Source organism: Vidua macroura, chromosome 5 (assembly GCF_024509145.1).
Source record: "Vidua macroura isolate BioBank_ID:100142 chromosome 5, ASM2450914v1, whole genome shotgun sequence".
Taxonomy (NCBI): Eukaryota; Metazoa; Chordata; class Aves; order Passeriformes; family Viduidae; genus Vidua; species Vidua macroura.
The window spans coordinates 43,711,269-43,736,750 of NC_071575.1; the positions used below are offsets into that span (position 1 = coordinate 43,711,269).

Genomic DNA, 25,482 nt, shown 5'->3' on the forward strand with positions numbered 1-25,482 from the left:
CTGTGATTAGTGAGGAGCAATATAAAATAACGTAAGTTATGTTATAAGACATAAAACATGTAACTGTTAAATCAGATCAAACATTTGTAAAACCAATTACCTGTTACTGCAGCTTTTAGACTGAGATTAATAAATTAGGCAGGGTATAACAAATATAGCAGAAGCAATTTCTCCATTTTCAGTATTAACACTGAAATCAAAGCTATATTTCTTGTAAAAACTTGGAAATTACTCATGCCATCAGAGTTCAGAATGTATAAATATGCAACTTCACCTAATGATTTACCCATAATGTCATCCTAAAAAAAATCTGAAGTATTAGTGGTGAAAAATATCACCACACTTCAATATTTTCAACAATATTATTATGAAGTCTTTTCATAACTTAGTAGAACTTGGTTAAGAAGTATAAGTAGTGTTTACTTGTAAATGTGGCATATATGAAATGTAAATGTTGTAATTTTTTTGGAATGAAAGCTTGTAGAAGTTTAATTTAGGTATCTTACATTGAAAGTGAATATTCTAAGAATAAAACTTGAATTCTCTACTTAGAGAGACTTTCTTAGTAATCTGAGGTTCTAACAGCAAGGAAGCCCAGCTAAAAACTGGGTTACTGTAGTAACAGACAGAGCCCTCCCTAACACCTTAGCTCACAATCACTCTGTCATCTCCCTGAATAGAAATAATATATACAATATAAAAATATATAAAATAAAATATGTAATATATGAAATAAATTAAAGGCTTTATGAAGTTAAAGGAGAATGGCAGGGACTGAATTAAGAAACTGGTGGGCAATGACATGTTTAGAGAAGATAGAGTACCACAGTAAAAGAATTACTGCCTTCATTTTTAATTTCTGAAACATTTTTGTTTCCCCCATATTGAGAAGCACAAGGATTCATCAATGGAGGGTGTTCTGAATGTCTCTTCAACAGTTATCATACCATATTTTAGAAAGCTGAATTACTATTCTAGAAATACTAAAGAAGGGACAACTGCAATCAATTAGGAACATATTAGAAATTATCTTCTCTTTTTAAGTTTGAAGAAAAAAGAAATTTATAAAGAGTCACTCAGACACCAAGTGAACTGACTTGTGTCTGTGGGCAAGTATCTATCTCTCTCTCGAAACACCTAGATTTCTTTAATTTCTTTAACTGTATTATCAGCTTAACTTCAAACCCTACCATTTATATTGTGATTTAAAGTAATCTCCTGCCCCAGCCCCACAGAGCTTTATGAATATTCACCTTTGCTTCAGTGGCAACAAGGAAAAAAAATCACCCTGAATCCAAAAGGATTCCAATGCATAAAGCTACAGTCAACACACAGTTAAAGTGGTAGTGCTACCTAACCTTTCAGAATGTAATACTCAGCTACCTCTGAAAACCAGAAGAGATAAAATAATGAAACTTGAAATGCAAAGAAATACAGAATTAAGGTATAAAGCCAATTCTGTAATGCAGCTTTACATTGCCTAACTGGTTCTAGAAAAGCCATTACAGATTTTTTCAAGTGGGTATGGTGTTATGATAGACAGAAAGGATGATGAGGGAATGGACCCTCATCTGTTACATTGTGCTCCGTTTTACTTCCAGCACTGGTAACACTCAGCATCTGAAGTCTCTGAGATAAGTGTAATTTTTACTAAATAGTGAGGGATTAAGTGAAGAGAGTTCACCTAATAATTGCCTAGAAGTTGATGGGTTAAAACATGCTTTGTCTCAGTATAAGGTTTTTTTTTCAGCTGCTTCAGAGCTTCATACAAGAGTTTAATGATATGGAGCATCAGTTGTGAGCTGATATATCTGACACACTTCTAGGACTCAGAAAAAAGTAAATTAAGCCAAGACCTTGTAAGACAGCTTTCAAACATGAACCTGTAAGACAGCTTCAGGTGAGCTGCTGCGTTTCATCTGACATGTCATTGATTCTGGAAAGCAAATTATCAAGTCTTGTCTCCCTCATGTAGCTGCTGGATGCTCTTTTCAGCTGTGCTAACAGAACTGTGGAGCAGCGCTGTAAGGTAATGTGGGGGGACACACTACGCTTCCCCAAAATCTTCCTGTTTGTTAAGGGAGGAGAGTAAAAGTAACAGAAAGGGAACCTTTATGTCTTCACAAGACAGGAAGTGTATTAACTGCTGTGAGTGCTGACAGAGAAAGGTCTCATCTCTTCCTTTTGTTCCAGCCCACCTCCTGTACTGTACTGTACTGTTCAACTGACAGTAAGGCAAATAGATTCCACTCATGTGGCAAGCCCACTCTTCTGTTCTATGAGCACTTTTTTTTAAATTAATTGATTTACTATGCAATCTAACAAAAACTAAAGCTGGTTTCCTCACCATAAGCAATGCACAGCCGTGAGAAGCAATAAGGGATATAATGGAGAGTAAGAACAGAATCGCAAAATCATTTAGGCTGGAAAACACCAAGTCTAAATATTAACCACTGCCACATCCACCACTAAACCATGTCCCTATGCACCACATCAGCACATCTTTTCAAGACATAAACCATCCGATTTTAAGCAGAGGAATGTTCTCATTTCAATTTGTGCTCAGAAATCACATCCTCACTATCTTGTGATATTGCAGTCTCAGTATTTTAGCAAGAACTGGTTATGTGTGTAAATTCCTGCTTTCTGAATCTGACCTAATTAGGGAATTCTGCCTCAGAAGAGGGGATGTATGAACAGTTTTTCTCCTATGAGTACCTGTGCCAATTTAAAAGAAGCTTGTGAAGACACATAGCTACTGGAATGTGTTATCTGTGTGATGGAACATTATGAAAAGGCAGAGTTAAGAACAAATCACGCTAGTAGATGGTCTCAGCCCTACACTTCTCACTTACCAAGTATTTAAGACTACATTACCATAATTATTCTTTCTGTGGTTTTCCAAGGTCTGAGTGTTGCTCAGTTTAATGAAACAAGGCCCCACAAAGCAACTGTAAGTCTGGGTTAAGATGGTTTTTTGTATTAAAAAAATAAAAGGATTCTCCAACTAAATTTCTCAGTTTTCATAACTTGACTTTCTCTGCTGCCTCCAGCAGCTTGGTAGCAGTTTTACAAGCCACAAAACAGAACTGCAAAAATCTGCCTGGGACCATGTAATTACATCTAAAGTGGTTCCAGTCAGTTACTAACAAAGGCCAGGTCTTAACACACTTACACAAGTAACTGAACCTTGAACAATTCCACTATTAACACAACCAGCCCCAAAACCTCACACCAATGGGGCTGCACTCTGCAGTATTAATTCCAGATGGTCGAAATCATTCTGGGAAAGAGAAGAGCCAAATCTGATTTCAGACAGCAACACATCATCAGAAGACTCTGAGGAGTCTTTATAATTTATCTTGCTTGCATGTTTAAAGGAAAGTTTATTACAACAGTCCCTGGATCAAATCAGCCAAATTTAGACCATAAAACTGGAAGGAATACAGCAAGTTGCAAGACAATCCATCTCAGCTGTGTGACACATGAACCGTACACAATAAATAACTTGTACGCATACAATAACTTGTATGACAAGCACTTCCCTGTTACAAGGGAAGTTATAAAATGTTGCCCAGTTGGGCAAAAAAATAGGAGAACACGTTAAGAACAATGTTCATCACAGAGTTTTGACCCACATACTTTAAAGAATTACCTTTTTTTTTTAAGGGAACTGCAACTACATCAGAATCTAGTCCCATTTTTGTCTTACTGGAATGGACCTCAAATTTGATTACAGATTCTTATATATGAAGAGTTTCACCTGATAAGGCAAGTTATAAGCAAACTCTTTCAATAATTTCTAATGCTCTTATAATGAGACTCAAATCTCTTACTTATTGGAAGGCTTCTGATTTCCTGCTTGTCCATGTTCATCTTGCTTTAATCCTGCAAGCAAAGCATCTCTGGAACAGTGCTTATCCTATTTGAGGAAAAGAGAAAGATGGTAAGAATGGTGTGTGGAAATTTACCGTGAAATTCCTACTTTTTTCTGAAGTAGTATGGGAAAGATAATCTGTACCTGTAAATGCGTAATGAAGGAAAACCTCTGCCGCTGGAAAGGTTCACATCCCTCCCATAAGCACTGCCCTGGGTAGACATCTTTTCCTCCATGTTCGGTTGCTGCATGATAGAAAACCTGTGATGGTGTCTGAAACCACCTACAAAAAGAGGAGAGGGGAATTTAATTTTATTTTTTTCCCCAGTGAATGGTTACGTACAAATATAACAAACACCAACTCATAGTGGTTAACCTTTTTTTTTCTGAATTGAGACATAAATGGAAAGTTTCAAGATTTTGAAGGTAAAAACATGTATATATATTACCAGTGAGCTACCAATAAATGTCAGTATGATTTTTTTCCAAATCTGATTGAAATATCATGGTTCTATTTTCTACTTACACTTCACCAAAGAAATAATGCATGTTAATTCCAACAGACCCATTCTCTGCAATACAAGCAAAATACAGCAACAAACTATGAACAGCTAGACTAGATGAGGTTTATATCTTTTTATATTTATATATAAAATATATAATATATTTATACAAGAGAATTTCTTATATTCCTTCTCCCATTTTCCTTCTCCACTGGCAGTCAGATTCAGACCTTATTTAAATCTGATCAACTTGGTGGCTCTCCGCTGGACTCATTCCAGCAGGTCCATGTCCTTCCTTGTGTTGGGGACCCCAGAGCTGGATGCAGCACTGCAGGTGGGGTGGGCAGAGTAGATGGGCAGAATCACCTCCCTTGACTGGCTCTCTGTGCTGCAAACACATATGGCTGGGTCATGTCCAGCCTCTCCTCCCCCAGCACCCCTGAGTCCTTCTCAGCAGGGCTGCCCTCGATCTGTTCATCCCCAGCCTGTGCTGATACCAGGGTTTGCCCCAGCCCAGGTGCAGCACCTCGCACTTGGTCTTGTCAAACCCCATGAGATTCCCATGGGCCCACAGCTCAGGCCTGTCCAGGTCCCTCTGGATGGCATCCTGTGCTTCAGGTGTGTCAACTGCACCGCTCAGCTCAGTGTCATCTGCAAACGTGCTGAGGAAGCACTTGATCCCTTCATCCCTGTCATTAATTAAAATATTAAATAATACTGGTCCCAGTACAGACTCATGAGGGACACCATGTGTCACTGAAGTCCATCAAGACTCTTAGCCACTGATCCCCACCCTCTGGATGTGACTATCCAACCAATTCCTAATTTATCTACCAGTCCACTTATCAAATCCATCTCCCTCCGATTTGCGAAGAAGGATGTTGTGGGGTACCATGTCAAAGGCTTTACAGAAGTCCAGATAAATGATATCTGTAGCCCTCCCCTTACCCTCTGATGCAGTTACTCCATCACAGAAGGCCACGAGGTTGGTCAGACAGGTTTTTGCCTTGGTGAACCCATGCTGGCTTTGTTTGTTGTTACCTGTTCACCAGCAAGGGTACACCTCCTCTGACACTCCTCTTCTGATTAATGTACCTGTACAAGCCCTTCCTGTTATTTTCTGCATAACTTGCCAGGTTCAGTTCCAGTTTTGCCAGCTCTGTTATACTCCTCTCTCCCCAAGAATCTCCCCTAACAGCTAGAAGTCTGCCTTAAAGTTCAAGAGCCTGACTTGACTCCTTACCTGACTTGAATTTCTCAAGACTGCAAGCTCCACCAATGCATGACTGCTGCAACCTAGGCTACCTCCAATCTCATGTAGACAAATGATGTGCTATTTTAACATATATAAGCTAAGGAGAATCGTTGCACTTCAAAATACATGACATGAAAATAGTGAATGACTCAAAACATTGGTGTTTTTTTAGCCTATATATACACTTTACGTATCACACGTGTTACAAATTAGGCCCCTTACTCCAAAAGAGAAAAAATGGCCTAAAGATTTTGCTGCTCAAAATTCACTTCAATACAACTAACCCCATTCATCAATACCCACTTAATGTTTGGATCAAAGAGGTCTAGAAATGCAGCTGCTGCCATTTGGGAAGTCATTGCCACCAGCTGCCCTCACACACTCTCAGCTTATGAACAGCAGATCGGTGAGTGCTTTGATCCGGCCACCTCCTACCACATCCCACTACTACTTTCAGTAGCGTCCATTATGCAAACATACTTGCAACTGATGCCGAGGCCTAAGTGGACAGATACTGACACCTGAACACTATAAAGACAAAGAGCTAATTTCACCCACAGACAAGTCTTAGTTATAAACTGAATGCTACTGCAGTAACCACCTGTAATACAGCAATTATCTTTTGCATTGGCAATAAATACTACTCCATTTAAAAAAGCATTCATCTTTTACATGCCAGTTACCTCACTGAAGGGAAGCTGAGAAAAAGAAATACCTGCCTCTTGCTGTTGGTCCAGATAACCCATAGTAGGAAATGAAAATAAAATGACATCTACACTGGCTCACCAGTGGGTGTTTCAGAAGACAGAAAGGTCTTCCCACAATAAAGGGAATTCAGCTTAAGCCTGGCACTAATCATTTTATGAATAATTTCTGGCACAGATGAAACAAATTTCATGGCTTAAGTGAAATCCAAAATACAGTGCAAAACATTTCATTCAACATGGCAAAGCTTCAGAAAAATAAAGCTATTTCAGCTATGTTGGCTCATTCACTGTGTAATATATTCAGTGTTATACACTTCAATCACTGACCTAAAAAGATTTCAACTTAGTACCATTTTGCAGAGAAAAACTGTTTTTCCCTAAAGAAACACCTAACTATTGTAATAAAAAAAGCTTACGTACTGACAATATGGTCAGTTCAGTCTAGACTCTTGTTACACACTTAATTCATCCATGCTTCTGTTCAACTGCTGAACAGAACATTAATAGCTGACTTGACAGGCACTGGAGATCCAATAGCATTTTCAATTTACTTTTTAAATACAAAGCAATTCAACAGCAGACATCTGCCTGCCTGTGAAACAAAACAGCAGCTTTTAAATTAAGCTGCATACAATTAGCAGTACCTGCAGACAGCTGAAGTTCAAAGGAAAACACCTACTTTCTGTTACATCCTTAATGCAAAGTAAATGTGCTGACTGACACCTTTTAGAATTTTACTTCCACTTCAGATATTAAATGTGAACAGATCTGCCAGAGGCCAGTCATTTCAACTATTTGCATAATTCAGCCATATCTCGTTGTAGTCTTTAGACACTACTAAATCTGTGGCATTTCAAATATTGGTCTAATGTTTCCTCATTCAGTTCTAAAAAACCCAAACCAAACCACCAGTACACACCACTGGAACGTTGCTAACTGGAGCAGTCAAATTAGTCAGTAGGAAAAGAACATATTATTTTATTTATTCATATTTATCCTGCTTCACAATAAAATGTTTAAGGCCTTCACTGAGTTCTGCATGGCATCTTTGAAGGAAAACATAATACTAGTATCTTTTGAGAATTAAACTAAAGAACATGCACAGAGAAACAGGTGAAACTTATTTTTTCAAATGCGCCTCTTGTCATATCTTTTCAGTTAGCTACAAATATCACAAAAAACCCCCTGGTATTCTATCATTCTACTGTGATGCAACTGCCTGCTTAATCCTAGGGAAAAAAAAATGCTAAGCAATTGAGAATGAAACCAAGAAGTGAATGTGAAGTTCACACAGACTAAAGACCCACTCAAAAGAATCTTCTTGTTTCCCACTTAACCTACTCAATAAAAGCAGCGAAGATTGAGAACTACAAACAAAAAAAGATCAGGTGGCAATTCCAGATTTTTCTTTATGTCTAACAGAACCAGGAAGCCTACAGGAGATTTGATATACCTGTTTTTAATCAGGCTGTTCAAGAAATATGAATAAACAATGCATATTTGAGGAAAAAGCTAACTTAACATTTTGGTTCTCTCTTCACCACAGAGAAGGTCAAGTGTAATGTTCATCTGAACTGGTTTTAGGCTGGGACTGAAATAACTATTTTAAAGGTGACAGCATAAAAACAAGAGTTGTGTGTCATATGAACTAAATCTATTAATGCAAAAATCTCTGAAAGCTTTTGAAAAGAATGTAATTTAACCATGAACAAAAAGCAGTACAGGAAGTAACAGAAATAATACACTAGGCATGGTGCAAAATACAGAGATCAATGGCCTTGTAGCCCTGAACTTCAGTCTCAGGTAAACCTTCTGGAATTGTATTTTAAGACAGACTACAAAAAGACTGCTCCTCTTCCTGCCCCAACAGCTTATCCTTAAGACATGGAATCAAGTTGGTGACTTATACTTTAAAAGTGTAGTTCAGCAAACTCTTTGACATGTTATAAACTGGCAAGGCTTCTGCTGTGACACTGTCCCAGCCTTTCATTTCAACCTCAGTGCAACCCACCATGAGTTAATGCATCTACTGTGCAGCCAGCAGACTATGGCTCAACGGTTTTATTTACTAGTAATAAGGGAGGAAACTACAGAGTAAATAAAGCCTTACATTTATTTCTTACACAGAGAAGTGTCACCTATCAAAGAAAGAAAAATCACTTTTAAAGTGAAAGTAGTGCAATGATTTAAAAAGCACCAGATCTCTTGCACTGACTGAATGATCTTAGAGTTATGTTTGCAAGGAATGACAGAAACAGAAATTATACCTTCAGGAGTTTCATACTAACTCTCATTCAGTATTCTATAATTCTGATCAAATGCCTTATTTTCACTATCCATTTCAAACAGTTAAACTTCTCCATCTTTTCATCCCAATTTTTTAAATTTTCTACCAGCTTTCTGTCAAATCCGGTTTATGCTCCCTTTGTCATCCTACAGCACTGTCACTCTTTTTCATACCATCCTATATGTTATGCAATTTTTCTCACTCACAAATTGTCTCCAGTTTTCAAAGTGGCTATTTGACAACGACCTTTTTTCACCAACTCTCTAACCTTGCCCACAAACTAACTGTATTCACAAACCTAAGTTATTTTAAAAATCGGTGTCAAGATACACATACTTTCCGTAAGAGTTGTATCAAGTTTTTATAAGCCTACATCAAAATGTCTGGTAGTTCACTCCTCTCTATGAACAACAGAAGCAAATTAAAAAAAAAAAAAATTAAATCATGTCTGTCTAGTCTTAAGACCCAGTTTCTTACTACCTTTCAAGACAATGGTGTCCTCTGGAACACAAGTGGTGTAATTACCAAAATTAGTCATAAGCTAAATAAGACTGTGACCAGGACATTGAAGCGCAACACCCTGCTCTTGCAAAACTGGAAACACAAGAAAATGTCACGACATAATTTGTAACTGCAGTACAGGAACTATTTTTATATTTGCAACACAGAGAACATGCTTCAGAGCTCAGAATTCTTTTAAACTGAACTACACAACTATTTTTTGTTACTAAAGAATCAATATACTTCAAGAAAGTCACATAATACTCATTTTATGCTCTAAAGTATAACTGAGAGCAGTTAACTGTCTTGCCTTACCCCATCTCATTCAATTTCCTCAACACTTTTCACTTTTTCTTTCCCCCAATGACAAAGTATAAGGTAACTTAAGGAAACAGTATGATGGAACTTGTAGAATCACCTTCTATATACAAGCATCTGTTACATATCAGTAAAAGGTAAATAAAGGAGCCATTTACTTTTTACAAGATTGCCACAGACACATGAAGTTCTGTCCAGGTTTTTTCATTTGCTCTGCATGTTGACTTGCTGCAGTGTATGAAGGTGGCTGCAAATTCATCTGCTGGCCCTGTACTTGAACTGTTGGTATCGATGTTGCAGGTGTGCTCTGTAGAAAAAGTAAAAATAATTTTAAACAGGGCTTATTTCTAGACTTGACATACAGTTTACTGCTTGCTGAAAAAGACATTTTGTTTTACACCTTAATCCACCACAGGTGTTCAATTTTTAATACTCTGAACTCTGAATAAGCATTAGTAAGACACAGTAACATGAGGGACATACAACTTTTACACTGTAGCACTTATGCAGAACTTCCTAATATTCAAATAATAAACTTCATGCCCAAACTCAAATACAGAATTATGGCTGCAAAGAGATTTTTCAAGGGCACTAGTGGAGCAAGGGTTAACATTATTGTTCAAATGCTTTGTTGTTATTTAAAGAAAGAAAAAAAACCTCATGCAAACTCAAGGCACTGCAGTATCATCAGCATAGGGAATAGCACTACATGCTCAGAATGCCTGACAATGCTGAACAACTTGTATACAATGAAAAGAGAAACATTTCAGAAAGCAAAATTATGTCCCCCTTGCTCCCCTGCAATATAACAAAACACTAAGCACTCAACTAAAATTACCTCTGAAATTACCTAAAAAACTATACCCAAACTATATTTTGTTTCTTTTTCTGAATAATGGATACTGAATGCTGAACTTTCCATTTCAAAACAGTGTCTGTGTCAGAATATTGTTTCTCTTCTTTTTTTTTTTCCTGGAAGGCTCTGGTCAGCAAGAAGTTTGTAAAGATGATGACAGTAGAAAAATAAAGCTTTTGAATATTATTTAGAGATGAAGACCTACAATCCTTTTCTTCCCCACTATTTGAAAACAAATTCACACTTTAAAGAGATCAAATAAAATTACTTCCAAGTCTGTGTAAGAATATTATAAGCAATCACTTTCCAATGGTGCACACATTTAGAGCTTTACAGCTCTGTTACTGAGAAACTTTAGACTTTCACTACAAAGAAACCAATTGCTAACTTCAATTTCTAACATTTCATTTTTATATTGACGTACATTTTCTTCCTGCTGATCTCTGTTGGCATTGTGGACAGCAGTCATACAAGGCAGTGAGTTAATAACTATCACAGATTATAATACATGTTACTATACCACTGTACTAACATGACCCAAGGGACAGCAAAAAAGCCTGATCAAAATCAAAACACATCCCATATCCAAGCAATAAAACATGATAAAAATAAGGAAAAACTCTGCAAAACTCCTGAGTACAGCACAACTACTTATGATGCCTGTGATCCATCCACATACATGAAAAGTTGTAAGAAAGGACTTGAGTCTATTAGTCATAACTACAAACTATTTTGAACTCAGCAATGATTTTCACGTAATGACCTTTACGCTATTTCACAGAATGGGTAATGAATCCTTCATAAGGTATCTTCTAACAAAAGGTAAACACAAGCAGAGTTTTTTAATATCAACAACGCCTTAAAAAGGCATTTTTAAAATGAAGCTGCAAGTAAAATAATGGAATGTCAACAGTATAACTTGTTTTGCAACCTTCACTTGGCATCCCAGTATCAACACATTATGATGGTCTTTTATGTGACTTTTTATCCCTGTAGAACTTCTGTCTTGTTTAATGTGCTGAAGAGAAAATGAGCCTACTGAATGAATTTAGTATTTCGCTTAATTCTCATCATTCAATGTGGTTCATGTATTATTTACTCCATTCAAAGCCAACCCTGCAATTAATCTGGAATTACGAATTTTCTCAAGGGTTTCTCTGGCAAGCTCTCCTAGTGGTATTCAAAGGTTTTAATATAATCTCATTGAAAAACTGTTTATTTTAAATAAGTTGATCTGAGATATACAACACAAAATGTTGCATTCTGAAAATGAAAGAGCTCAGAAAGAGAAACAAATTTTCAGGACAAAAAGTTATCATTCAGTGTCCCCTCCCATTTTTTTCCACTTTTTTTCCTGCAAGAAAAAAAGCTAATAAATTGAAAACAAACATGTAAAATAGTTGCTGTTGTTTAAACTTCTCTTCTTACTGCTCTACTGTGGAGTAGTTTCATTCAAACCTGGTGGACACAACTTCCATGTATTTTTTAAGACAAATCCACTGCTTGCCTATCTGCTTTTTTGATTATATTTTTAAATCAACAAATAAAACAAAGTTACATTTGCTCCTAGCATTTTTTGTTTTATTTTAGAAATGAAAGCTTTACAGTCAAACATCACAAAACTTTCCTCTTTTCATTCAAGAGATCAGAAAGATTTGTAAAGATCAATGCTAATTTTTGGTTTCCTTTTCCCTCTATTGTCATGTATTAGTTTAGTAATGCATGACACATGGGATATCACTAAAATTAGGTACAGCCTTTGTTTTTCAGAAATTAAACTCCTTTTTCTCACAGAAATATTTGCTAGGTGAAATACCAGAAATACTTGCTAGGTGCTACCTACTTTACAGTGCTCATATGCAATGATTATGTTAATTCACTTATTTCTTTAAACAACGACAGACATGAACTTTTCCCTAATTAAGTCTAAGAAAAGTAACATCATAAAGTCTTTCCCTGGGGCATAAAGATTCCAGAAAATTTCCTCCTCTAGTAAAAACATTTAATGAATCCAGGTTTCCCAAGAAAAAAAATGCCCAGTACTCCACTACACTTGAAAGTGCTTCACAACACCCTTTTATAATCAAATTAGACCTCTCCATGATACAATTTGCAACTACCATCACTTAGCCCTTTTCTCACAGAATCTTGCGATTGAAAGAGCAGCATCATCTATCTCAGTAGGGTTTACACTCAACCCTGAAGTACACAAATACAAACCCTTAATGCCTGTACAGTCTACTTAGAGAGCAGACACTACAGCCTACCTGCAATAAGCAGGTAGAGATTTTATATCTAGACTGGGTTGACTTTAGACTGAAGTATTGGAGAGGGGGAAGAAATTCAGCCTGATCATGATAACTAAGAGTACAACTAAGAACCTTCTGCTAACTAGAATGGACTGTTTACTAAGATGTTCGTTTAATTTTATGCACAAGAGCTCCTACATTTGGGCACAGAAGCTACCACAGAAGTGTGGCAGGAGTAACAAACCCTATGAGTTGAGGCCAGATGTGGCCTCCACTTATATTTGACAGAACCAACGATGCTATTCCCTTTGTGCATGAACAGATAACTATTTTATCATGACACCTGCACATTCTATTTAAAAGGCCTGCTGTGCCACCAGCAAGAGAACACTGTGCATCCCAGTGTGTTGCGGATTCTGTTGACATGTAGGGCCATATGCAGTTTAAAAGCACTAAGCCGCATTTTTTTCCCACTACTAATACGTGCACAGCCACTGTAACAAAACATAATTTAAAAAAAGAAACAGTTAATTATTAGTAAAAATACTTTTAAAGAATAACAGGATTTACAGCTTGATATGACAACATTTTGTTTAGCTTATTCACGCTAATGAACACATCCATAAAAATGCATAAGCTGAAAACAAATGGAGCAGAAATTGAGTGTGAGAAAGGGATCAAGTAGGCACCAAAATAAATGTTCTTTTCTTGTTAGATTACTGAGAAGTTTATGCTCCTTTGCAACAGTGTGCTTCACAAGTGAAGGGCAATAAAAGCACACAGATTCTGTATTTCACTACTTCCAGCTGAGAAACTCATTTGCTCTGTGGCTAGGAATGAATTACACCTCCTGGAGCTACACACCTGCTTTCTGGTGCATGGTAATTCTCAGCTTTCCAATCAACAGAGAGCAGGAGCAAACAGGCAAGGCCACACAAATTTTGCCACCTAAATTTCAACACAAGTGTGTTTCAAGTGGGCAGCCTTAAGAAAAATGGGTGTGCATTGTTTGTGAGGGAATGACAGTGATGAGCAAGAAAGTCATTACTTTAAAAGCCAGATGAGGCAATTTAAATCAGCTATGCTCAATTCTAAGAACCTGGAATGGTATCAGAGCACTCCTTTAAAACACACACCAATTGGGACAAACCAACATGGTTATGTTCAACAGATGTTTTGGAGGCGTCTGAAGAGGAATAAGAAAATGTGGCAAAGAAAAGCATACAGATAGGTAATTGCTCATTTCTTTTTCAACCACCAGTCTAGCACAATGCCTCAGGAAAGCAATAAACAATGAACAGAGAGCACCAAAATAAAAGGAAGCCAAAAAAGTACAGTACCCATTCTGTCTCCTCATGAGCTTACAAAATATAGATGGAGATATAAGAACAAAATTGCAACACCCACTGTATCATGTTAACCTATTCTGACATAACTAATAGATCCCCCTGTTTATCATAGTGCAAAATATGGAAAGAAATTTATAAATATTCAGTATACATACAGTTATTTCTCAACAAGCTTTGCTGAGGTATACAATTAATAGGGAATAATCTCAGATTATACATACAAGAAACTCATATTTGTCTAACTGGATTTTAGTGGCACTTACATGGGCTATCCCATAAACAGCCAGTATACAATTTTAACAGGCCAATTAAATTAATTTTTTTCCCCAAGCACACTGTATCATCCAATTTCAAACTACCTTTCATATAAGGAAACAAATTTCTCTTAACTTCTACATTCCCTTAAGGATTATTTAATGCTTTCTTGCTTTCCTTAGTTTTCAGACTGTTGTTCCACTCCTGCCTTATTTGGACATCCTTCCTTATTTTCAAGCATCTTCCCTTTCTCCTCTCTGTAGTTCACGACAGCTAATCCTACTGTAGCTGCATAACCAATACTCTCCTTCCTTTTCTGTCCCCTGAACCTCATTTTTCAGTCTACCTGTTTGGTTTTACCTTTATTACTATTTTTTTTCCTTCTCTCCCTTTCACACTTCTCTGAAATACAAGCTGTTTGCTAACAAGCAAACAGGAAATCACACACTAAAAGCTTCAGCAGCGATGTAATTTTGCTATCGCCAATATCCCTTTATTCTCTGTCCCTCACCGTTTTTCTCCACTGGATTTTATTTCTAATAAATTTCACAATGTTTGCAGTAAAAACCATGCTCTCCCTTTTTCTTCTGCAAGACAGCCAATATATACTTAGGTACTTCAGAGAGGATAAAACAATGCAGATGCTCAAGTGAAAAAAAGTGTTCCTCAGCTACTGCCTTTCAAAAAAGTTAGGGACAAGGAAGCTGCTTATCAGATGAGGAAGACTCAAAATGTGAGGGAGAAAATAGAAGATTAACACAAGGCCTAATCTTAAATGAAGTCATCACGAACATTCACACCAAGTTCATGAGACTTTGGCTACAAACTGGATATTTAAAAATACTCCTAAAAGCAGACTTAATATTGGAAATACTTAGCATCTCCTTTTCCAGAAAAGCAATGGCTATTGCAGTTGCTCAGCAGCTTTAGAGAAAGAAAAAGAGCTGGCCAGGGTGATTTTCGTAGTTTATAATCCAACATATTAATTTTAAAGAAGTGGTAAATATCTCTGCAAATCCTAAGCCAAACTATGATGATCACTATATCTGAACAGAGTACACTAAAATGGCTTAAACTGTAAGTCTGTGCTTCCAATATTATGAATAGACATGATTCACAAATATGGAGAGATATGGCTAAGGCAAATAGTTAATGAATAAATTTCTCACCAAATTCAAAATACTTAACTCATTTTTCCCATATTTCTGTAATTTTGAAGAAAGGAAGGGCATCCTACAGACAGCAGAATGAGCAAGCTTTCAGGTAAGGAGACATTAAACCAAGTTTTTCTGATCTGCAAATTTCTACCAAATGGCAAACCCAGCAGACAGCATTTCTATTTGCAGAGGTAATGAAAAATGTAGTAACTATTAATTATAGTGATACTAGGAATAGTGTAAAGAAGAAACTATCAGCACGGAATTTTTTTTTCTATCCTCCCCCTCTAGTATCATGATATACATTATCAGAATCAAATGAAATAGCTAAATGCATTACTCCCTTCTCAAAATTCTTAAAATCTAAACATATGTAGCTACTTGAGATACAACTGCAAATTCTTTTCAGGTACATATTGAGGGAATAAATAAACCTATTCCATTCAAGAGGCAGCCACACCATTTTGTACTTCAGCCAAATCCTTAAGAAGCTACAACAGAAATTCAAACTGTGTAATAAAGACGCTTGGTGTAAAAAGCAAGGCATAGCTAATATATCCGCACTATAGAAAACCTAGCATGTTGTCCCTATGCTGCTAATAGACACTACTAATTTTGATAAAATTATTTCTATTAAGAGCAAAGATAAATAACGTATCAGAAAAATACAGATTTTCCCCCAACAAAACCTAAGCAAAAATTTAGGAGTGAGTTCAAAGACATTCAAATACATTTGAAGAATTAACTTTGTGCACTGGCGCGGTTAGAAGCAAAAAGTAGAGAAATTAAAAAAGGAAGAAACTTGTTAACTGTTAACCATGATTTCTGACAACTAGAAAGGTCAAAAGAATTTTCAAGAGCAACCTAACTTGTCACAAAAAATGAAGCAGTACTAGCCAGCATTTACTGGCTAAGATCTGCTACTCCAAGGTCAAAATGTACTAACATACACTCGGGTCTTCCTCTCTCTGGTCTGTCAAAACTCGGAACTGCCAGACCTACCATTCTATTCCCTTTGCTCCTACTCAGGTTAGGAATGGGTTTTTTTTTGGAGAGCGATTTTCTGTCTATGTATAAAACTAAAATAAATTCTAGGGAACAGAATAATCTCTAACATGATTATTTTACTTATAAATACTCCTAATCTCCATACCTCATTTCTAGTAAAGTGTTAGGGAGTAACCACTTTCAAAAGGTTCAACAAATTCAATCAAGGGACAAAAAAGCCCTACAAACTCTCACCAAAGCTTGGAAAACAGAGAAAAAAACCCCAAAACAATGCTTGTCTTATTGAAAAACATTGTGAATATTTTGTAATGAATAAATGTAAATATTTCAACAATTTTACAAAATAATACTTTCTCCTAACTGTAGTGAACCCACAAAACAAGACCTTGAAGACCAACTTCTAATGCAAGAACTTCAACTCATTTCAGCCATCCAGATGCAGGTGTGGTTTTTTCCAAAAAAACATATTCACCCCTCCAAAGTGACCGAGAACAAAATGCAGAACAACACTGACATTTTCACAAGACCATCCAGCATATCATTGTTGTTTTCAGAACAGTTCATCCTTTAAGGAAGAAAACAGTGAGCAGAAGTTCTTTCCTCACTGCATATTATCAAGCTAAAAATTTTGAATTCCACTGTTGTCACTGACACTGAAGAAATATGTAAACTGTTAAAACTTTAGTCTGTGGAAGAACATAAAGTATCCTTTTCTGAATATCTGGAATACTATACAAGAGATATCGACTGAGCTCACATTTTCAGTCATGTTATTTCACAGTATTAGTCAGAATCACAGTCAGAATAAACATAAAAAGAACACTGCAACATACCTGTGTGACCATGCTTTGTATATACGTGGTTGGATGCTGCTGCTTTTGTTGAACAGCACTTTCTATTGCTACTTTCGCTACAGTGCTTGGATCCGCTCCAGCTGGCACAGCAACCATAGTTGCACTGCAACCAGCATTGTTGGGGTCACTGATTGTAACAATTCTAACTCCTACTTTATTTGGAATTCCTGGAACAGTTTCCCTGTCATTATCCTCTGCTGGCCTCTTTGCAGTTTTGCATTCTGCTGTGCCATTAGTAGACCGAACTTCGGAGGACAGGGTAGACTGGGACACTCTAGGTCCTGAGTGTGGAACTGCTATGATTTGATGCCCCTGTATAACAGAGGCTGTAGATTGTGGTGAGACAACTACACTTGGGCGTTGCTGAGGCACATCTGAATTCAAACTTGAAGCTAGAGGTCCATTAGGTAAATCAGTGTTGGTACCACTAAGTTGCTGGGTTAACAGTTTTGCAGCCTCCTGTGTACCGCTTACAACAGGTGAACTACTCAAAGTTAATACAGGCCCATTAGAAATTCTTTCCCCTTGATCACCTTTGGCTGTATCTTGCTGCGTGGCATCGAAATTCCCTTGTTGTTCCACTGAAGATATCTCACCATTTCCTACATGATTGGAAGTTTTGTGATTTGGAATGTTTTTGCTCAAATGAGAACAATCTCCTTTATCAAAATCACAGATTCCATTAACTAGGGGCTTCTTCAAATCACTTTTAATTTCCTGTGTGTCCATTTGTTCAAAGTTCTGCTTTCCAGGAGCTCCGTTCTCACCCATTTCTAATGATGGCCCATTACTGACTTGTGAGCACTGATTGGCCTCATTCTGTATTTTCCCTGAGTTAGAAGGAGGTAGACTGGAGTCACTATACTTTCTCCCATTTAAAAGACTTCCCACCTGCATTTCATTTTCTTTTGCATCCCCATTGCTGGTGTTTGCAGATCCTCTTCGGCAGGAAGGATTCTCCATAACTTCAATTTTACGTTCATGAATGTGTAAACCTGTTGCTTCCTTTGCTTCTTCCTCCTTTTGGCAAATTATTTTATCACCTTTGAATGGGGGAGCAGCAGTACATGGTGATTGTCCAGCTGAAGGTGCTTGAGTAGCTGGAAGGGTTTGCACCTGTAGCCCAACTCCTGTCTGTGCTCCACTCACTGAAATTCCTGCTGGAGCAATTATCTGAGTTGCACTTCCCTGACTCACAGTTGCAGTAGCAAAACTCGTATTTGGCACAACTGTTATCGTAACCTGGTTGCCAGTAGTCCCTTGGAAAATAGTTGCTGGGCTGTTTGAGATCAACTGGCCTGGCAATATCTGTAAATTAGAAATGGGTACTGTTTGCACTGCCCCTTGGGGCGGGATTGCACCCGGGACCAGCTGAACATTTTGCTGTCCAACTAGCAGCTGCTGAGCTGGAGACTGTCCTTGAACTCCAAAACCTGGTGTCTGGTTATTGGCCATCTGATAAACCACCTGAGGGCTAGGAGCTCTTGCATTGTTAGGTGGAGGAATCTGTGGAGCTGGGAGTATAAGCTTCCCCCCTGGAGTTGAGGGGCCTCTTTTTGGAAGAAGCAGTTGTTTTATCAGACTAGACTCACCAGAGTTGGGCTGGCCAACTCCCGTATTAGCTTGTTGTGACTGAACTTGCATTTGCATCGATTGTTGTACCTGTACCTGCTGCTGCGATGATGCTGGTGAATGTTGCTGCTGCTGCTGCCTCTTTACAGAAAGCATCTGGCTAACAGTAGGAGGGGGTCCTTGTGACTGAGGAGTGGTAGATGAAGATGACATAACTGTAGGGACTTGATTATTTGTAACTGGACCAGGGGATGGTGAAGATGATGGAGTAATGCTCGGCTGTCCAGCCAACTGGACAGTTTGGCCAGCAGGAATAGAAGCTGGGTTAGCAAGCACAATTTGATGAATGGCTGGTGCGTATGTCTGACCTTGCTGAGCTGGCTGGCTTACTATCACTACACTTTGCTGGGATGGTGGTGGAGGCTGCTGCTGTGGCTGCTGCCCCACAGGAGGTGGACCTTGCTGAGACGGCAGAGGCTTTGGTGCAATATTCTGAAACCCTACTCTAGATGTTGGTGGGTTCTGAACACCTGCAATTGTAACCACCTGCCCAGCTGCTACTTGGAAATTCTGAACTGTGGTGGCAGAAACAATGTTAGATGCAGAGGTTGTGACATACTGCTGTGGTGCTATGATGACTGTATCTTGTTGCTGGTTACCCACAGAGGACTGCTGAGATGATGTCTGCCCGGGTTGTGATGATGTGCTGATTAGCTGTTGACCCTGTGAAACTGCTGAACTGCATGCTGGTAAGTTTTGTACTCTGCCAAATATATGACCCTGAGGTACAGCTTGCTGAATTACCGTAACAGGAGTGCCTGAAGGTATCTGTCCTGGTACCACTGCGTGCAGTGGGGACTGTTGTTGAATTACAGGTTGGTGGTGAAGCATCTGAGAACTCACAACTGTAACAGACGGCTGCTGGCCTGTGGTGCTGTGATTTTGATTAGAAGCTCCTCCTACTGCAATAGGAACAGGAACTGCAGACTGAGGAACAGAGCTCTGTATTACTGCAGCCTTCACTACTTCACAGGATATTGGACCTTTATTCTGTATAACAGTCATTGGAGCATTTTGTTGTGTATGAATAGAAGGATTTTGTGGAATTCTAGAAACAGTCTGTGCCACAGTGTGAACACCTTGAATTGGAAAAGACATCTGAGTTGCTGTCAAAGTTGAAGACTGGTTAATAGGGGTCCTCTGATAGTGATTTCCTACACTTGGTAGCCCATGTGGGATTCCTGTTGAAATAAACACAGTAAAAGTTTGGAAGCAGAGATTACTTCAAACACATTAACTAACAAATTTTTAAAAATCCAAGATCTGAAACTGCAATTCTACACAAAGCAGTTTCTTTTCTCAGCTCTACAGAGTCTGAATTAATGATGCAGCAACAATGGCTTGTCTGCTGACTGGAAAGCTTATGGGTTACATGTCAAAGACTAGAATGGCATGCAAGGAAATACTGCAAATACTATTCTCAATATTATTAAATTAACTCAAATTCTGTGGCCTCAACTTCTAACACTTTCAAGCTACGTTCAAAAACTTCTGCCTTTTCTTATGGCTTCAGGATCAATGTAAAATACTTTATACATAATTAAATTAAAAACCTGCTGGCAAAGGAGACGAAGACACATCAGGAATTGAATCAACCCGGACAACTGGGGTAGACGAAGTTGGTGGCTGCTGATAGTACATCTGAATGGGAAGTGGTATAGCTCTCCTCTTCACTCCTACCACATGTATATGTGCTTGACCATTGTTACTTGGATCTTCTACTCTCTTCACGGTATGATTTGGAAAGACAGTTCTGCCAAACACAACATAAATCCAAGTAAATAGACACAATAACTCAACTCTCACAATGTTTCTTACCTAACTGCTCTTGTGTGCAGAGTAATAGAAGGAATGCCTGCATCTTTACAACAAAGCAGCATTTTCCAACAGCATGTTAGTGTTCATCACTGAGACTAGCAGGTTGGTCCCCCAGATGGCCAAGATGTCATAGAACCGAAGTGAAGATTACAAAATCTCAAAAAACTACTTCAGAAAGAATTAGAAGGACTAGAGGCAGTAAAGGAACCCATTCAAAGATCTTGAAATAGAATTAAATAAAATTAAACAAACTCTAAACATTTGTTTCAATTAAAATTCCAAAATGGGATGTCTTTCAACTCAGTAGATCTCTTTTCAAAGAAATCTAAAACTATTGGTTAGTTTTGAGAACATACAATTATTTATTTATTGCTGCATAAATTCTTGTCTTACCGCAGGCATTTATAAAATCCAGTTGATGTTAGGATTCCACCTCGAGCTAATTTACTACAAGTAGAGAGGTATTCAGAGTACATTTCTGCTCGAGAGACTGAGCAATCAAGGTTCACTTCAAAATGGGCATTCAACCTGAGGAAGAAAAAATAAACTATGAGGCAAAATATGGAGAGTATTTTTAAAGGGGTTGTTAAAACACTTCAGTCTGTATCACAGACACTTTTGAGATCTGCCAACAACATGGGAAAAAAGCATTTTAGTATATTGTTTTGTCAGATGCCTCTTCCACACTTTCTCACTGCTTATGAATTAACACACTGCACCCCTACCTAACACCTACTGTCAGTTTTACATGCAATATCTTATTTTCATACTTATATATGTATTATTTTTTATTTATGCTAAACTGTCTATACCTATGCCTTTTTTATTGTATATTCTGCAAAAACAAATGAGAATGCATGGTTTCTTGGCATCTCCTCCCCACAGCTCTATTCTTACTCTTTAATGATTCCACTTCTGCAAAAGATGGGCTGAAAGCTAACTAATTCTTCATCACACATTCTTACCATAAGTCAGTGTTTGTTGAACATCTAATATTCACTTAGCAGTGAAAAGTATTTTTATCTCCTACAGACTCTCCACAAGTCCACAGACCATCTAACCTCTAACCTCACAGGAAGCTCTGAGAAAAGGAAACATCTTCTATCAGTTTAATTTTATTTTTCTTAAATCCACTACTCCAACCCAGAGGCAAAGGAATTGTTCATCCCCAGCAGCAAACAGAGGCAAGTAACAACTCACACTCAGCGCTCAAATACTGGCATGAGAATAAAAGAAGTATTTTAGTTGTCAGCATTTATTATGTGGTGCTAACACTCTGTAAAACTACACTGAGTTCTTCGTAGAGTCCTACACTCCAAATGTAACTAGATGAAAAGCCCATGATTACATTCTTTAAATTGTGTTCGCTCATAAAGATTAAGTACCATTTCTCCTGCAGCTGTTAGAATTTTATTATTACAAAAACAGAGATTACATTATATTAACAGAAAGTTTAGGTATTAATTAAATTTGGCATATTGGACAAGTCACTATTCTGTTGGATATGTCATATTAAGCTGACACACTAACACTGGTACCAACAAACTGGAGATGTTCAGGACTTAAAATTGTGAAATGTGGTCTGTGATCAATACTTTACTGTCACTGCACTTACACCTCCTACTGAATCTAAGCTGGCTAGTAAAACATTCAGGAAGGTCAGCTTAAATACCTTGTCTTTTTGCTGCTTTCAAGAGATAGTAACTAAATTCTACTGCTATGATTTACTCATTTTCCCATTTCTCTAAGTAGGAAGTACTGACTAAAGCATACCATGAAAATGTACATTAATCTAAGTTTGCTAATGTGAACTATAGAGAGTATCCAGTTCCAGGTATCCCTGTTTAAATGCCTAAATATGTAATTTCTCATTCTTTCAGCATTAATTATTATGGTTAATAATACTTTGCAGTGTGCAAAGAAAAGCATGGTAACATCCACTGACCACAAAAATCCGCAATATTTCTCCCCATACAGCCAAAGCTCTGCCGGAAGTATAACTTCATGATAACCTAAAACACTAAGCTTTGTAAATTCCATCCACTTTATCAGGAAGGTGCTTATCTCCTCAGTTTGACAAAAGATGAACCTAAGAGCTGTGAAGGAGTGGAGGTGAAAGGCCCATCAGGAACCGATTAATACAAATACTTGGAAGGTGAGTTGATTTATAGAAGATAAAGAGTTCAGGAAGATCACCTGCGGTCTACACAAGAACCACAGGAGAGACAGTTTCTCTCTAAATATCTGACAATAATATTAGTTGAAAGCAAGAGAATTTGAATGGAAAAGACTGATCTTCTTTAACTTGAGGTTCACAGTGATCATGTAAGAGTTTTGCAGAACTTTAGCTTCATAATTTGATAACAACTTTTATACTGATTCAGTAATAAAGCAACACATTACCAGATAAAAATACCTGTGAAACAGGTAACACTGCTTGACAATTTAAAAAATAAATTAAATCAAATTCTGTCCTAAGAGACAAAAAACTAACTTCATGAATCAACACAAGATGACTGAATAGTCTGGTTGAGTTTTTGCTTTCAGACTTCTTCAAAGCAATGACAGAATGGATTTGACAGAAGAATTAGTCTAACAGTAAAGAGAAGCAAACTAGAAAAATCTGTGACATGTACATTCAGCATTTTTCTTTGTTTTTCTTCTTCATTAATGTATTTGAACAGAACTATACACTTACCATTGACATGCAAATTTCTCGCTGTCTATTTCTACTATTCCTGGAGGTGGAGCAACATGTGGTGCTGTCCTAGAGGCTGCAGAGAATGTGGGGAAGAAAAAAAAACAAAACTTGGTGAAATGGTTTTTGTCCTCCTGAATGAAACACTTCATGACATCCACTGGTACAGTGTCTCCCATGTTTGTCAGTAAGGATGTATCCAGCTAAGACAAGTCACAAAGCTGCCCACAGCAGACTACAGATCTGCACTACAGTTTACCAAAATGAAGCAGGACTTGCCAGGGCCAGAGTCATCACTCAAGTGCAATCACGAGGAGTGCACCTAGTGAACGGCTGCTTCCAGATTCATGATCATAATCTCAGTACCTTATAGTACTGAGCATGATTTTGAAGTGGCACAATACTCCTCAAAAACAAGCACAAATACACAGCAATTATTTTTCCAGTTCTTAAGTGGACACAAATGTAATGCAAAGGATCATGTGGCAATGTCACATCAGTTCATCCTATTCACTCTTGTTCACCCCCTTGGTTACATTCTCTCCCAACCATTTTTCCTCTGGTATCTACACCCATTCCAAAAACAGCACACTTAAACATGCCAAGCAGTATCTGCTCCAAAGGTTCTATCTTAGTAATTTCCTAAGTTACAATTTTGTTCATAACAGGAAACTGTTTAGAACCTTCAAGAGTGAGTCTATCTCATCTCTGCAATTCTACCAAATACTTGATGTTACTGCCCAATAATACCCAGTGTAAAACATAATATAAAATGGACCTCTAATTTCCTGAAAACTGTGGGAACAATCTAGAATAGATACTTTTTCTTTCCACTGAAAAAGTTAAAATAAGCAACGTGTGTAACTTTCAGAGAATTTTCAGATTAGCAACTGAAAAACATTAAAATTCTTCTAAAGCTTGTTTTCACAACTGTTTTGGCTAACATAGCTTTGGATAACCTAAGTGTATTTTCTTCATGAGTGAGTGTTTGAAAAAGAGACATATGTTACGCACAATGTTACACTTATTTATGTAAACCACTCAGAAATCTAGAGAAGATAAAAATCATAGTTCATATGTGAAATTTTATAGAACTGTGTGTTCTCTTGCAGTGATACTCACCGGGGACACCTGTTGCATGGGCCTGTGAAGAACCATGATCCATTACTTGTGGTCTTACATCAAGTATTCCTTGCTGGCTAACACACTGATGTTCAATGAGCTTTACAGCAGTAAGAGCATCAGGTCCAAACATCTGGATGTCCATAGAAACCAGACATACTAATGTATCTAAAGTATTGAATGTAAAACCAAAAATGCTATTAGGACAAGACAAATGCTGTTGGAACGTACTGATTTGCTTTAAAATTGCCACGTACTGAAAGGGAGCAAGTCTTTGCATGCTTCTGTAAGTTTGTTTTTTTTTTTAAACACATTTTGTGGCATTAAAAAAAAACACTTCAGAATTTTTAGCATCATCAATTCCTTGAGGACACAATGAATAGATTTAGTAAATTCCATCCCCATGCTGTGTGCTCACACAAACACACAAGCAAGCCACATTTTTAAGAATACGTCACGGTCAGTGGTTAAGTCTTTTTTTTTAATATAATCGAGAGAAATAATAGATTTTGCTTCTCCCTTACCTATGCTCTTCTCTACTTTAGCAATCTTTGAGCAGGCCACTTCTCCCATTTCTGTGAGCATGTATAGCACCTCAAGTGCTGAGATTACAAGCAGCACATCTGGTAGTGTGAGATGACATATGATCTCTTTATAGGATTCTTGATCCACATATTCACAAATTAAGACACCATTATCTTCAGCCTTGCAAAGATTTGCCAAGATTTCCATGCCTTAAAAACAAGTACAAAATAGTTTTAAACAACAATAATTACAATTCTGATACAACAACAAGAATAGCCAGAGATCTTACCTCTCATTTTTAAAAATCTATCCCTTGACATGAGGCATTTTGTAACAGTGTGGAACATTAGATGAGTAGTTTTGAAATCAACAGGATCCAAAAGAAGCTGATGAGAAAGAAAAAAAATTACTAACACTATCCACATAGGGCTAACTGCTCAAATAGTTAAATTTGCTTATCAAAATATAAGGTTCAGAAGTGTTTAAGTGCAGCATACATAAATTACACTTG

The 25,482-nt window shown here is 37.5% G+C and overlaps 1 protein-coding gene across 1 annotated transcript in view; it reads right to left on the reverse strand.

Annotated features, from left to right (window-relative positions):
- Nucleotides 1-25,482, reverse strand: part of ARID2 (AT-rich interaction domain 2) — a 93,037-nt gene that overhangs the window by 3,993 nt on the left and 63,562 nt on the right. Inside the window, exons 9-18 of the mRNA XM_053977664.1 lie at nucleotides 25,261-25,357; nucleotides 24,971-25,180; nucleotides 24,447-24,614; nucleotides 23,325-23,400; nucleotides 21,020-21,154; nucleotides 20,362-20,561; nucleotides 17,156-19,989; nucleotides 9,607-9,755; nucleotides 4,022-4,160; nucleotides 3,837-3,922 (exon numbers count right to left, since the gene is read on the reverse strand). Coding sequence (XP_053833639.1) covers nucleotides 3,837-3,922; nucleotides 4,022-4,160; nucleotides 9,607-9,755; nucleotides 17,156-19,989; nucleotides 20,362-20,561; nucleotides 21,020-21,154; nucleotides 23,325-23,400; nucleotides 24,447-24,614; nucleotides 24,971-25,180; nucleotides 25,261-25,357 — 4,094 coding nt within the window. The remainder of the gene's footprint in view (nucleotides 1-3,836; nucleotides 3,923-4,021; nucleotides 4,161-9,606; nucleotides 9,756-17,155; nucleotides 19,990-20,361; nucleotides 20,562-21,019; nucleotides 21,155-23,324; nucleotides 23,401-24,446; nucleotides 24,615-24,970; nucleotides 25,181-25,260; nucleotides 25,358-25,482) is intronic.